Source organism: Octodon degus, unplaced genomic scaffold (assembly GCF_000260255.1).
Source record: "Octodon degus isolate 3935 unplaced genomic scaffold, OctDeg1.0 scaffold00117, whole genome shotgun sequence".
NCBI classification, from domain to species: domain Eukaryota; kingdom Metazoa; phylum Chordata; class Mammalia; order Rodentia; family Octodontidae; genus Octodon; species Octodon degus.
Window position 1 is genome coordinate 684,078 of NW_004524693.1, and position 15,723 is coordinate 699,800.

The following is a 15,723-nucleotide window of genomic DNA, read 5'->3' on the forward strand; positions in this document are numbered from 1 at the left end:
TAGGTGCTTTAGACCACTGAGCCATCTCCCAGCCCCGAGACTGAATTCTTGTATGAATAGATATGAACATGTAGAAGGATTTATTTTGCAAGCCTATTTTCCAGAAGTTACTTAAGTTTGTATTTACACTAGTGGTGTGCAGAAGTGTCTTGTGAACATTGTTAAAAATTCTTTAAATGTGATGGATTAATGGTATCTTAATCATTGCATTTAGTTTGAGGAGAAGTGAAATTGAGTATATTTTCATGTGTTGGTTATTGATAATTTTTGTTTTTTAATTTGCTTATATCCTTGATCAGGTGTCAGTGATGAATTATCATTTTGCTTTGTGATAGGTTTTTTTTTCTTTTTTTATGTAGCTAAATCTAGAAATCTTGTATTTGTGATTTCTTCCTTTAATATTCTGAAGTCCCTTGCCATTCTATTAGGTGATTTCAGTACTAACATGTTTTACTGGCTTTTGTATGGCTTGTTTTCAAGTTTTTCATCTGGATTTTATTTTAATAGAAATTGTGGTGAGGCTATAATATTTGTCTTTTGAAAATAAAAAGTTAATTCAAGAACCACCTAATAAATACTGCATTGATTTGAAATGCCAAATTTAGCATATATAGAATATATAAGGATTAAAAGATAGTGCCTTTTTTTTTTGTATTTTAGGGAAGGGTCTACAGGGTTTTCAGGGCCTCACTACTAGATTGGCTTTGTAGTGATCCATCTGTTTACAGCCTCCCAAGAGCTGGGATTATAGGCGCGTACCACCGCACATAATCTCAATGCATCCCGGCACGGGGCTGGCACTGTAGGCCCGGGAATCAAACCCCTGGCTGCTGTACCTGCTTGCAGGCGCTTTAGTCTGCTGAGCTATTTGGCCAGCCTGATAGTGCCATTCTTAAACTTTGTTTTGATGCTTGAATGCCATTACAGTGATTCATTTATCATTTCTTTGTGAAACTGAAGAACTTTATAGAATACAATTCTGCATAGAGCTGTCCCCTCCTCCTCATTTTTTAGTAAAGTCTTGTGCTTCCAGCCTCTTATCTCCAAGTGTATATGTAATTTGCCCCCTCGTTAGCAGCTGTGGCATCTCCTTGAAGCATGTCTTCAGTTGTACCCTTTCTTCTCAAAGAGCGTGTGCCCTAAGTGCTTTCCTTCATTGGTTGCTGCAGGTCAGTGGGATCTGCTTGTTATTGTTTCTCATAATTGCTGGGTTTAAAGCATTTTCTTATCTTGTCCAATATGTACTTTCCAAGTTTTTCACTCTACTATGGTTAATATTTTAATTCATCACAGAGTAGCTTAGAAGTTCTGTGACTCACATCTTATCCAACAAAGTTTCAGTGTTATAAACTGTTCATTATCTTGTCCCGAATGGCAGCGCAGCACCCTTCTAGAGAATATTGAGTCAAGAGATCTCTTGCCTTTTCAGAGGGCCTGTGTTGAAAGCAATTACTGGGGCCCTGGGGCTGTCACTTCCCATCCGGCTCCCCAGCAGATTCTCCCACTGCCTCAGACTCTCAGCTCGTGCAGCAACAGCTGTGATGCCTCCTGTTGTCTTTTTTCTGTTGGTTCTAGTTTTGACAGTTCTTTTGGATTAAAAACAAGTAGAAAAGGAAGCATTAAAATGTGACAGCATATTAATCAAATTTTATATACTGTAAATATGTTCACATGTAATAGCAGTTCTGAAGTAGTACAGACATTTAACATTTTTATTTTCATATAAGGAAAAAAGTATGTAAGTTTGTTCATTTTTCTGCACTTTCCTATACCATAGTTCAGGTACATCTATTGCATGGAATAAGAAATGAATGTAATTGCCTAGTATCTGTCATCTTATTCTATATTTTTATGAACATTTTATATATATAAAGTGTCCTTTCCTTTTTATGCTCATTTCTTCTAAGGATTTTAGAGTATTGCAGAATATTTACTTATTTTCAGTTGCTCTGAAATAATGGTGAATTAAGTGATTTTGATAATGTTTTATAGCTAGTAATCAGAGGGAATCAAATGTAGTTCAGGTTCAGTCTAGTGCTTACCTGCTAAACAAGTTACACTTCCTTTTTTAGCCCATTAGACTTCTGTATACTTTCAGATGTGTCTCAGAAATGATACAATATTGGTTTGGTCACAGGACATTTGTAAAAATTGCAGTTTTAGTAGGACTACATGAAAGTGATTCTTTTTGCGTTGTTCCTTTCACTGAAGTGTCACTCTCCAAGCAAATGTTACTTGGTGCTGGAGTGCAATAAGAATTGATCTTATCTAGAGTCGGCGACTGAGCTTTTCTCTACCCTGACAACTTGTACCTAATCCATAGTTAATATTGAATGAAATTTCTTTGAATGAAAGGTAATGACCTCGAGTCAATTCAGGATGCTACTCAGGAAATAACGAGAATAAGGCTGGAAGGTGAGGATCAGGATTTGCCTTCAGAGAGCAGAGATGTTTTGGTATATTACCTGTGTATTCGTTATAGTTAGGTCACAGCTTCTAAGCCTTCCCGGAAAAGGACCAATACTATTGGGAACCAGTTCTCCAGGGGTCTTACGTTTCTGCAAATCTTTTCAAGGATGTTTGTACAGTGAATAGCCTTGCAAGACAGACGTAATGTCTCCCTTCAAAGTAAAGGTCAGATTTGCTTGCATCCTTGGAAGAATGAGATAATGTCTCTCTTTGAACAAAGGGTAAGCATGCTTATAATGATACAGGTTTTGGACTCCTTGTGCCTGGGTTCCTCTCCTGTGACGTGATGCGTGTGTATGCATCCATGTGGGCCCATCTATCTTGCTGTCATAGGGTTTGAAGGACAAGTGGAACTGATACAAATGTACTGTTTGTGCCACTAGATGTGCCCCGAATAATAAAGTTCTTGTGTCTCATACAGGAGTCTCCTGCTTTGTGCCAGGATCACTACAATAGAACTGAGCTTACATGCTGGCTTATAGGTAGAGTAAAATCTCAGGTGTTCAGCAAAGGCACAGTGGTTTTGCCTGTTACGATGTTATCTGCTTTTGAAAAAAAACTTGTTTAATTTTCTTTAATTTTTGTTTATTGATTGCTTTAGTGTATTTCCAAATTAATAAAGGCTCATCTCTTTAAGGAAACGGAATGTTGTCTCAGATGAAACAGTTCTGAACTAGCGAATTAGGAATAGCTGAGGGCTTCATAATAGTGTTCATTAATTTATGAACCCAAAATTGGGACTTGAAGTAATATATATGCTCTGCTTCTCATTGCATGAAGTAGTGCTGGGTTTGTAGTTGGTTAGGAAATTCAGAATTTCTCTGAATCAGGATATTCTAAATAGGGGCAGGAGGTCATAACAGTGGAGAGTGGAAAATCACACATAGCACATTTACTTTGAAGTTGTATCTAAGTTTGGAACCCCTGGTGCTGTCAGCTATTATCTTTGTTTATTTTTTCGTTTTGTTTTGTGGATTGAACTAGGGAATTGCTAAACCACATCATCAGTCCTTAAAAAAAGCATTTTGGGGGACTTAGGGTATAACTCGCACTTGCCCAGCATGTGAGAAGCCCTGGGTTCCATCTGCATTGCATTCTTTTCTTTTTTTTATATTTTTGAATAAGGGATTTTTTTTTTTTGCTCCGAAGTCCCTCAGGGGTGGTTTGGCTGGCTGAAGTGTTGTGGGGATCGAACTACAGCAACCTGAGGCTGACAGTTTTGTGGAAGCAGCCACTTAAACAACTGAGCTAAGACCAGGCCCCCTTTTTTATATTTTTGAGAGAATTTGTTTTAACAGGGTCTCACTATGCAGCTCAGACTCACAGTGATCCTCCCAGTGATCCTTCAGCACTGGGATCACAGGCATGTACCACCACACCGGGGCTTGGTGGCTGGCTCAGCACACCTGAGGGCGGGGCTGGCACGGCGTGTGGTGCTGGGGATCAAACCCCAGTCCCTGTGCTTGCCTTAGCAGGTGCTTAGTCTGCTGAGCTATCTTGCCGGCCCTGGCAATGTGTATTTTTAAAGTATAACCTAAAGAAGAAACACATCTTAGTGTAAATTTTGACAATTTGTACCAAAAAGCCTCCATTCCCTAAAACTTTCATGTGCTTTTGTACACTGAATAAAGCTATAATTAGTATAATTAGTGTAGTATAGTAATATCATTTCTGAAAGTAATTTTGTATATTTTGGCAGAAATGGTAGCTCTTGGGCCAGGAATTACACTGGGCAGCAGATGGCCCCATATGGGGTGCTTATAGCTGCACGTTGGGAGGCTACGACAGATTCCCACTCTCTCTGACTTTTCTCTTCCTGTTCCCTAGCTTCCTGGATCTGGGAGGCACAAATGTGGTTTAAGAGAGTAAACGTACTTTAAGACGAAGATGATCTATTACCATCTCTAACAGGCTTCCTGCAGTTTCATAAGGAGTGTCTTAAAGGCAGGAAATAGTACACAGCAATCTGGCTGCTGTTGATTTATGGCCACTACTGCTTGATATGGTTTATAATTAAAGAAGAGACAAAAGAAAAATAGTTCAGTTCTTATAAAGATGCTTATCCTTGAGGCCGGGGAGATGGCTCAGTGGAATAAGCGCTTCCCTGGCAAGTGCAAGGGCCTGAGTTCAATCCCTGCTTCTGCCAAAATAAAATAAAAAAAGTAAAGGTGCTTATCCCAAGGTTGTTAATTGAGGTTTCATCTTATTGTAAAAGAAAAAAATATACAGCTATTTAAATATTTAAATGTTATACATTCTTTTTAATTTTGATAAACAATTTTGTAGTGTATTTCTTGTGTCTGCTGTAACTAAGTACCAAACATTTAATAATTTATAAAACAGAAATTTAATCTCACATAGTTCTAGAGACCATAAGTCTAAAATGAGTGTTATAGGGCTAAACTTAGGGTTTCCGCAGGGCCACTCCCCTTTCAGGAGAGGAGATAGTCTATCTCTAGCCTCTTTCAGCTTGGGGTGGCTGCTACCATTCCATGCCCTGGTACTCTCTCTTCATATGACCTTCCTCTCAGTGTGTCTACCTTCACTCTGCCTTTCTCCTGTAAGAATATATGAGATGGCATTTAAGGCCACCAGGATAATCTCATCCTGAGATTCTCAACCCATTTATGCCTCATATTCTAGTTTTGGAATGCTACAAATAGTGGAACACGATAAAAATCTTTCTCTTTAGATTCTTGGCCTTTAAATTTTTCTAGCTAACATACATGAATTTCATGCAAAAAATAAAAATTGCAACCTTTGGCATAAGTTAATTTTTTGTGAGGTAGTTGGGTTTTATTTTATTTATTAATTTTATTGAGAAATAGCAATGAGACAGTTTCAGAACTGATTAGGAGGACACTTTCGATAATTGATACATTGCATATTGTTGTCTTCATAGTGGTTATTCATAGTATGAGATGCAGACATGATATCTTGTCCAAACACCATTAGTACAAAACATTTCTTATTGAATTAAGACAAAGTAGCTGTATATCTATCCTATTTTGTATATACAGATACAAAATGGTCCTTCATTTATATCCCCTTTTTTGTTTAGTGTTGTCAGAGATGGGTATTCCATTGTCAATAAATAAGTTAATTCTATCTGCAAAAATTTTGCCCTAAATCTAACAGTCATGGGATCCAATAATTACGACTTTGATTATGCTTTAGGGTCACTGTTCAGCCTACTAAAGGAAAACAAACAGTTTTAATCTCCTCTTTGTGTGGACAAGGTGATCAATCTTTGTAATACTCTTTTCCCACTTCCTACTTGTTCTGTAAGAGTTTGTTAGTAAGGAATAATTTAGCAGTTTGTTTTCTTAGCTTTACATGGGAACTTTTCTTTTTGCTAGAACTTTATTAAAATGTAAATTATGCATGATTTTTCAAGTACAGTATCTTCATTTTTCATCATAATCCGGTTGCATGAGTGTACAAGTTAATTTGTTATAAAAGTTCTTTTATTAAGTATTCAGCCCAAGGTGAAATTTTAAAATCAGAGTTTAAATTTTATCTTTCATCTCTATGTACAAGTTAATCTTCACTGTTTTCAGTGTAAACACAAGGTTATTCATGTGAGATAGTTCACAAAATTAAGACAAATTGTTTTATTTCTCATCTTTCCTTCCATGGTGTATCTTTCTTTTGGCACTGTTCTATTTACCCAGTGCTTAAAAAGGATGTTTGTACTGATTGAAAATCTGAAATACCCTGCAACTAGATTTCCTTAATTAGAAGCTTTATAATAGCTTGAGTTTAATTTTGAGTTTATTATATTTATTTGACTTAACCCCACTCAGTTAGAATAGTAATTATTGTGATTTTAAGTGTTGTTTACTAAATAAATATATGAACTTAGCCACAAAATAGTTTATCAATGTAAATTTAATTAATTTCCCTAGGGGCATTTGTGTTACTATTTTGTGATTTAACGAAGTGATCTTTTTTTTTAATGGAAAGAACATAAAGCATCAGACAAAAATATGTAAGTTGGTAGAATGATGTTTTGATAATACTTAAGTTATTTTATTAAATTCATCCTTCATACTAGTATTTGTTTTTCTTCTGTCCCTTTTAATTTTTTTTAACCTGCTTGTTGTTTTTGTTTTTTTTTCTACACAACTTCTAAATATTGACCTGCCTGGTGGCCCTTTTTTTTTTTTTAAATTTTATTTATTTATTTGTGTGTGTGTGTGTGTGTATGTGTGTGGCCAGCTCAGCCCACCAGGGGGCGGGGCTGGCTGGCATGTGGTGCTGGGGATCGAACCGCGGTCCCTGTGCTTTGCCAAGCTTGCTTCAAGTAGGTGCTTTAGACCACTGAGCCATCTCTCCAGCCCCTAAGCTTGTTCTAAGTAGGTGCTTTAGACCACTGAGCCATCTCACCAGCCCCTTGTTTTTGTTTGAGATGTTGTTGAGGCTTGAAGTCTGGAGTTCAAGTGACACTAGTGCCTCAGCCTCTGAAATAATTAGGACTTCAGGTGCACACGGGCATGCTCAATAGCTGGTCGATTCTTGTTCTCTTTTTCTAGCTCAGGACTCGCTTGTTAGGTGCTATCTTCCATTTCTATGATTTTATAGTGCTAACCATATTCCCACAACTTCCAGTTGTATATTTTCATCTCAGACTTCACTTCTGAGATATAGACTCATTTAGTGTCCATTTAACAATCCCTCTTGACTTTCAGATAAAGGTGAACGCTTGATTGCAGCTCTGCTTCAAACGAAATTCCATCAGTAGCAACAAGAGAAATCTAGTTCCACCCCTGTTCATTGGATAACATCGTTCAGGAGTTTAGGCCAGACTCCTGGGCCGTCCTTGAGTCCCAGGGTTTATCACACAGAGCATGTCTCTTGCCATTCCTTCCTAATCAACAATTCCAAAGTGTGTTTTAAATTCTTTTTATTTTAAACTTTATCCACTTTTAAAAAACCTCTACTCTTACAAGGATTTTTTTTTTTAGTTCTGAATGCCTTCAGGGCAGGTTTGGCTGGCTTGAGTTGTGGGGATTGAACCACAGCAACCTGAGCCTGACTGCTTTGTTGAAGCAGCCACTTAAAGAACTGAGCTAAGGGGCAGGCCCCCTAAAAGCATTCTTTCGGGGATTGAACTCAGGTCCTTGCGCTTGCCAGGGTAAGCGCTTATTCCACTGAGCCATCTCCCCGGCCCCTAAAAACCTCTACTCTTGCAATCTTAATTCAAGCTACCATCATCTAGTGCTGTACTATTTATGAGTACTTAATACAGATATTATGCAGAATAGCAAATTGGGCATAAATTTGTCCTTAAGATTTCAAATTAATTGCAAGCAGTAATCTTTCAACTTACAGGATTTTTGTTTGTTTGTTTTATTTTGTTTTGTTTTGTTTTTGCGGAACCGGGGATTGAACGCAGACCCTTGAGCGTGCCAGGGAAGCGCTTATTCTACTGAGCCATCTCCCTGGCCCCAACTTACAGGATTTTGAAATTACAAGAATAAGAAGTAGTGCTGGGGAGATAACTCAGGAGAATAAGTGAGGTCCTGAGTTCAATCCCCGGTACCACCACCACCAAAAAAAAAAAAGTAAACCCTAAATGTTTAAAAGAATCGTAAACTGAAAGCAGTGGCTTTGTTTTCCTCATCAGTAGTCTGTATGATACATGAGTGTCCAAAAGAAATAAGCCAGCATATTGAGAAATTTTTTGTCAAGCTCGGACTATAGTTTCTAGCAATTCTATCATTTTATTTATTTATTTATTTATTCATTTATTACAGGGTCTCACTACTCAGCTTGCACTCACAGTGATTCTCCTGTCTCAGCCTCCCCAGTGCTTGAGATTACAGGCGTGCCACCCCGCTCAGTTTCGTGGGCTGGCATGACGTGCCCGGGGTTCTGGGGTTGGCATGGCATGAAGTACGGGGGCCTGAACCCAGGTCCTTGGGCTAGTGAGGCTGGCATTTGGACCGCTGAGCGATCTCCCCAGCCCTAATTCTATTATTTTATTAAGTTATTCAGAATCCTATGATGGGAGGAAGAAGAATCCAACTGAATTTTCTTTTCTTTTTTTCTTTTCGTGGAACCGGGGATTCAGGCCCTTGCGCTTGCCAGGGAAGCACTTACTCCACTGAGCCATCACCCTGGCCCCTGAATTTTCACATTATGTAATAATCATTAACATTTTCTTTTGCTAATTATAACATTTTACATTAGATGAGAATAACAATTAACTCTCAGCCCCTTCTCTATCCATATATAAGTACATATACATTATATAAACACAAGTTTATTAATATTCTGAAGATTGAACTTACTATATTGCTCAGTAAAGAGGTCTCATTCCTTGGAGTGAGGAAGCTGAGCATTGTTGAGGTCATTGGAGGGCGTAGTTGTTCTCATGAGAGCAGACCAGATGGTAAGTGAGGCACACTGGGCTGTACTATAGATACTCTTCCTGATTCTGGTACATAATATTCTTATATTTTAAAACAAGTAAGTATAGGGCTGGTGAGATGGCTCAGTGGTCTAAAGCACCTACTTAGAACAAGCTACGCAAAGCACAGGGACCGCGGTTCAATCCCCCAGCACCACATGCCAGCCAGCCCCGCCCCCTGGTGGGCTGAGCTGGCCACACACACACACGCACACACACATAAATAAATAATTAAAAAAAATTAAATAAGTAAGTATAATAAAGTAATGTAAGCAAAGTATATTTCTATGATGACATAACTAATTTGGCATTTTTCAGGCAATGGTGCTCAACAGGGATGGAAGGGGTGCACCTTAGGAGATGTTCTTTTGGAGGGTCTAGAGAATGTTAAGGTACCCAGTGGGTAACTATCAGGGATGCTACTACAGATCTTGCAGTACCCACAGCAGTAATCCATCTGAAAGTTCCACATTGCTGAGGGAGAGGCATTTTTTTATCCTACTATGTACTGTCCTAAATTTTTTTCAGTTTCAACAAATAAACCTTTAATAGAGTAGTAATGGTTATAATAGTCCCATCCCATGATTTTATTTTATTTTTTTGTGGTACCAGGGATTGAACTCAGGACCCTGTGCTTGCTAGGCAAGCGCTTATTCTACTGAGCTATCTCCCCGGCCTCATTATTTTTGTTAAATCTTAAATGAATAGAAGTATATTTGTGTGTGCTTGAGACAATTTAGGAGAGGAAAGAATTCAGAATGAATGCCAGATTTCTGACCTGAACAACTCCTTAAGAGTATGTCGGTGGCACTTGCTGAGTTCACAACAACAGGTGTACAGGAAAAGATCTTCAGTTCAGAATTTACCCTTATAGAATTTGAGATGCCTGAGGGAAAAAATCCTGAGCGGAGCATGCCTGTAATCCCAGCACTGATCTGTGGCCCGAAAAAACGCAAGGTTTATGTCAGCCTGGACTACACAGTGAGACCCTGTCTCAAACAGACAAACAAAAAAAGTTTTAAAGATCAGAAAATAGGTATTTTTTATATTCTTAATTTGTTTTTTTAAAATATTTTTATTTATTTATTTATGTGTGTGTGTGAGTGTGTCCAGCTCAGCCCACCAGGGGGCAGGGCTGGCTGGCATGTGGTGCTGGGGGATTGAACCATGGTCCCTGTGCTTTGCTAAGCTTGTTCTAAGTAGATGCTTTAGACCACTGAGCCATCTCACCAGCCCCCTATATTCTTAATTTGTAATTTGTCAGTCTAAAATCTAAGCTGGCTCTAGGATTGAATGAAATAACCCAGTATGTTGTGTATTTGAAGAAGGAAAGAGTACCTTATGTCACAGCGCTTGAGAACTCCGGCATTAGGATACAGGTACAGGAATATCTGCCAATAGAATCTAAGAAGTAGCCAGAGATTAACCTGAAGAAATTCAAAAAGGGCAGTCTGCTAATCCAAAGGAGGAGAATGTTTCCAGGTGAATTCAGTGATCGTTGATATGTTAGTAACCATGGTGGATGTGGGAGTGAATGGGAACCAAATCGCGGTGGGTTAAGTCCATGGTAAGGCATTTAGTTCTGTTGTAAATTTATCTACATTTAGCAGTGAAGGAAGGCGAGAGAGATTGGGGATTTGGGATTATAGAAGGTTTTTGTTGGTTTGTTTTTAAGGATCAAAGAGAACTCGTTACTATTTGTATTTTAAAATATAAATAACAAGTTGAGATGTGTTGAAGCATATCATATTTTGTTAATAAACATGCTTTCTGTGAATATTTTCCTAAATAATTTTTGTAGGTATTGGTGGGTAATACTTTAAAATATTTTAAATCGTTGCTTAGATTATGAGTAATTCAGCAAGTATGAAAATATTTCTGTCAATTACCATGGATATAGGTTTGTTTGACACTCAGATCTATTTTCATTTTTCAGATCTTTCCAGAAATCGTTTTACAGAAATTCCATCTGATGTCTGGTTATTTGCACCTCTTGAAACGCTAAATTTATATCATAATTGCATCAAAACCATTCCTGAAGCTATTAAAAACCTGCAGATGTTAACATATCTTAACATTAGGTAAGGAAATAATTCGTAAAATGCATTTTGGGTTTTACTACGGTTTTGATCCTTTTTAGTAGCAGTAGAATGTGTTTAGGTTGCCTTTGTAGCTTGTATTTATCTTAATAGCTTACTGTGTTGTTACACGTTTACATTACTTTGTAGGGTTTTGTTCATCTTGAGAGCAGTGTTTCTCAAACATTTCATGCATAGAAATTACCTGGAGGAGCTTGTTATTAAATTCTATTACATTCTAGGGGGCTGGGGAGATGGCTCAGTAGAATAAGTGCTTGCCTGGCAAGAGCAAGGGCATGAGTTTAATCCCCGGTTCTGCCAAAAAAAAAAAAAAAAAAAAAAAAAAGCACATTCTGATATCTTAGGTTCACTCTGGGGCTGCATTTCTTTCTTTCTTTCTTTCTTTCTTTCTTTCTTTCTTTCTTTCTTTCTTTCTTTCTTTCTTTCCTTCCTTCCTTCCTTCCTTCCTTCCTTCCTTCCTTCCTTCCTTCCTACCAGGGATTGAACTCAGGACCTTGCATGTGCTAGGCAAGCACTTATTCTATTGAGCCATCTCCCTGGCCCCATGGGGGGGCTGCATTTCTAATAGGCCCTCTGACAATAATTCTTTGCTGGTCCTTAGACCTCATTCTGAGTAATAAGGCTTTCAACTGTAGTTATTTTTCCTAAATTCATAATATGATATAGGTATACCTTCATATGTCCTTAATTATGGTGATATATTATAAACAGTTCTTAAATTATTTTTTATCCCTTATGATTTCTTGTTGGTGTTTCAAACGTAGATGTTAGAACGTTTGCAAATTAATGACACTTGATCTTTATGCTTATTATGTGCCTACCATGTGCCAGGCAGTATTTCAAGTGATTTGCCCATATTATCTCATTGGTACAACTCTGCCATAAAGAAGGGTAAACTTGAGTCATTCGTAGGTACATGGCTGTACCTGATGCCCATAAAGGTAAGTGAATAAATCAGACGCACAAACTTAAATATAACATGGTTTCTCTTGTGTAAGAAATGCAGAACTAAAAACAAAGAGCAAAATAAAAGATACGTAATACCAATGTGAGGTTCTTTTTCAAATGGATAGGGGAACAAGAGATGGAGGGGGGGACCAAGTGGAAGGAAAGGAGATAAAGAATTGGGGGAAAAAAAAGAATTGGGGAAACCTGGAGGTAGAGCTTTATACATGGAAAGGGGACCTAACAGTGGGAGGAGCAGGTAGGAAGTGGGGGTCAAGGGGTGAAAAATGGACCAAGTTGTGTTATGTGCACGTTCAAACCCTCATAATAAGGTGGTCATTATGTACTGCAAACATACTAATTTTTAAAAATCCTCACAGTAGATTTTTTTTTTTTTTTTTTTTTTTCGGAACCGGGGATTGAACTCAGGCCCTTGCACTTGCCAGGGAAGTGCTTATTCCACTGAGCCATCTCCCCGGCCCCACGCAGTAGATTTTGTAATAGGTACTATTGTTGTTCCTGTGTCGCAGATGAGGAAACAGGGTCATGTGTCGCAGATGAGGAAACAGGGTCATGCTGCTTGCCCAAAATCATGTATGCAGTCGTCCTTTCATAGCTGTGGGGCCTGGTTCCAGGACTCACCATGGATACTAAAATTTGTGGGTGCTCGAATCGCTTATATGAAATGGCATAGTGTTTTATATAAATTAGGTACATATACCTGTATACTTGATATCATCACTAGATTACTTATCATGCCTAAAACAATGTAAACGCTATGCAAATAGTTGTGTATGTTCCGTATATGTTCACTACTGATGCAGATTCTTTTTCCTAAGTGTTTTTGATCCTTAATTGGTGGCTTCCGTGGAAGCAGAAGATAGGAATAGCATGGGCTGACTTTACATACAGTGAATGACCCAGGCTGTAGTGGTCTCTCTTTTAGCTCTTTGTGTTTATGAAAGAGTGAATACTCAATAAGTATAATAAAAACTTCACTCTATCAAATCAGTGACTGATACTATGACTTAAGTTTAGAATGCTTTTCTCTTTATGATTTCTCGGAGGAAATTTCATCTCACTCATTACCCAGTTACTCCCATATGGGACAAGTAACAAATATAATTAACTGTTAGTTAATAAATATAAATAACAAGGGGCTGGTGAGATGGCTCAGTGGTCTAAAGCACCTACTTAGAACAAGCTTAGCAAAGCACAGGGACCGCGGTTCAATCCCCAGCACCACATGCCAGCCAGCCCCACCCCCTGGTGAGCTGAGCTGGCCACACACACACAAATAAATAAAAATTAAAAAAAATAAATGTAAATAACAAGTAACAAACATAATTAACAAATGAATGTTCATAAAAAATAACATTCTCTTCTCACTGTGATAAATTATATGTCCTCAGTGGTGTTACCTGCTGTGTATACTATGTCATTGAAACCACCATAGTTTAAAATGTGTGAGAGAAATTTGTCTCTGTTAATATATCATTTAGGTTGTACTACTTGGCTTGGGTTAGGAGAGGTTGAAGAAAAAAGAATATTTTCAAGTTTTTTGTCTTTTTGTTTCATTGTGTTCTTTTATGAAAAAAGTGATTTGTCAAAAACTGAGTGACATTTCCATATTAACATGTATGATAGATCTTAGAGTAGTTTTACTAAAATATTCATCCATTTCTATCCTGTTTTGATTTCTACAAGTTATCTCCTCATTTTTGTTTACAGTCACACACATTTTCCAACAAACTCTACTCATGTAACATGTGGTGTAATGACTGGCTTCCTTTGGCTCCCTCCAAAAAAAATGTAGTTAAAAGGTGATTATTATCGACGTATCATGTATGAAGAAATCAAATTCTGGAGAAAAAGAGGACTGTGCTAATAACTCAGTTAAGAAGCTTCTTGTTGAGTGTGGTGGTACACACTTGTAATCTTAGGACTCTGGGAGGCTAAGGCAAGAGGACTGTAAGTTCGAGCCTTGTCTGGGCAATTGCGTGGCTTAGGCAGTGGCATAAAATTTATAAGTAAATAGAGAAGTAAATAAATAGGCAGGCCTGGTGATATAGCTCAGAGTGAAGACTCTGGTTCAATCCCCAGAACTGGGGGTTGGGAGGGTGGGAGGTGGGAAGAAACTTTTTTTTTTTTTTTGGTTGTGGAGCTGGGGATTGAACTCAGTCCCTTGCATTTGCCAGGGAAGCGCTTATTCTACTGAGCCATCTCCCCAGCCCAAAAAAGCTTTTTTTTAAATGGGATAAAATAAACTGGTTTTAGCATGAGGGAGAATTAGAATGAATTTACTTTTTTAAAAATTTATGTATTTGGTACAAGGTCTCATTACACAGCTTGGACTCATAGTAATTCTCCTGTTTTCAGCCTCCCCAGCACTGGGATTACAGGGTTGTGTCACTATTCCTGAACTTGTTTGCTGGTTCAGCACACCCTGGGGGCAGGGCTGGCATGGCATGCGGGACCGGGTATTGAACCCTGGTCCCTGCGCTTGCCAAAACAGATGTTTAGTCCGCTGAGCTACCTTGCCGGCCCTGAATTTACTTTTTCTGTTTGTTTGTTTGTTTTTTGTAGTTTAGGGAAGGGTCTACAGGGTGTTCAAGGTCTCACTGCTAGATAGAACTCACAGTGATCCGCCTGTTTACAGTCTCCCAAGAACTGGGTTTACAGGCATGCGCCACCATGCCCAGTCTCAATTGCTGTCTTAGTGCGCCCTGGGGGCAGGGCTGGCACAGCAGGCTGGGGGATCGAACCCCTGACCCTCAGGCCTGCTTGCAGGCGCTTTAATCCGCTGAGCCATTGGGCCAGTCCTTGAATTTACTCATTTTTTTTTTTTTTTTTTTTTTTTGCGGAACCGGGGATTGAACTCAGGCCCTTGCACTTGCTAGGGAAGTGCTTATTCTACTGATTGACTTTACTCTTACTTTCCTATTTATTGATTTATTTTGGCAAAAATAGCTTGATACATTTTTTTTATTTTTATTTTTATTTTTTTTATTTTTCAACAAATAACACACTGCATATATTCTTCTTAGTGGTTAATTGCTGTACAAGATGCGGACTTGTGATCCTATTTACAAACTCCATTAGAACAAATCATTCTATTCATTAACAGAATGCAACTATATATCTATCCCAACCACTTTGAATACACAGATACAAAATGGACATTCATCCGTATACCCCATTTTTTCTAAGTTCCATTATTGAATATTATAGGTGTGTAAACTCAGCAAAATATTCTAAAAGAGTCCAGTAGCCCATAATAGCATTGGGTCTTCTGTTTAACTGGCAATGTTGGAAATTATTGACATGAGTCCCCCACAGCTCAACTTAACAGCATGGCTTTATTTCTTATAATTTCATCTTCATACTTTTCTGCTGGATGGTTAAGACCAGCTTGATACATTTTAAGATGATTTTTTTAACCTTTCCTGTGTATTAGTCCAATTTTTTCAGTAGCATTTTACAGAAAGATCCTGTGTGCGCCAGTGTAAAAGGGCCAAGTAGCCCATGTTCTCAAAGAGCCTGATATGAAGGATTGGTGACACAGCTCCTTCAATGCATTTGATTGACATTCTGGTAACCTGGCCAGGATTAGTAGTTGAGGGACATTGACTTTTTTTTCCTATCGATTTGTGCCATATTAATTTTTTGTGTGTGCTAAAATGTCTTATTAAAGACATTCAGGGGGCCGGGGAGATGGCTCAGTAGAATAAGTCACTTGCCTGGCAAGCGCAAGGACCTGAGTTCAATCCCTGGTTCCGCCAAAAAAAAAAAAAA

At 38.3% G+C, this 15,723-nt stretch overlaps 1 protein-coding gene across 2 annotated transcripts in view; it reads left to right on the top strand.

Moving 5' to 3' along the window:
* The window catches only part of Lrch2 (leucine rich repeats and calponin homology domain containing 2), a 142,201-nt gene that overhangs the window by 22,800 nt on the left and 103,678 nt on the right, over window positions 1-15,723 (top strand). For both annotated transcript variants that reach the window (XM_023699879.1, XM_023699880.1), the window contains exon 2: window positions 10,821-10,965. In XM_023699879.1, the coding sequence (XP_023555647.1) occupies window positions 10,821-10,965 (145 nt within the window). The remainder of the gene's footprint in view (window positions 1-10,820; window positions 10,966-15,723) is intronic.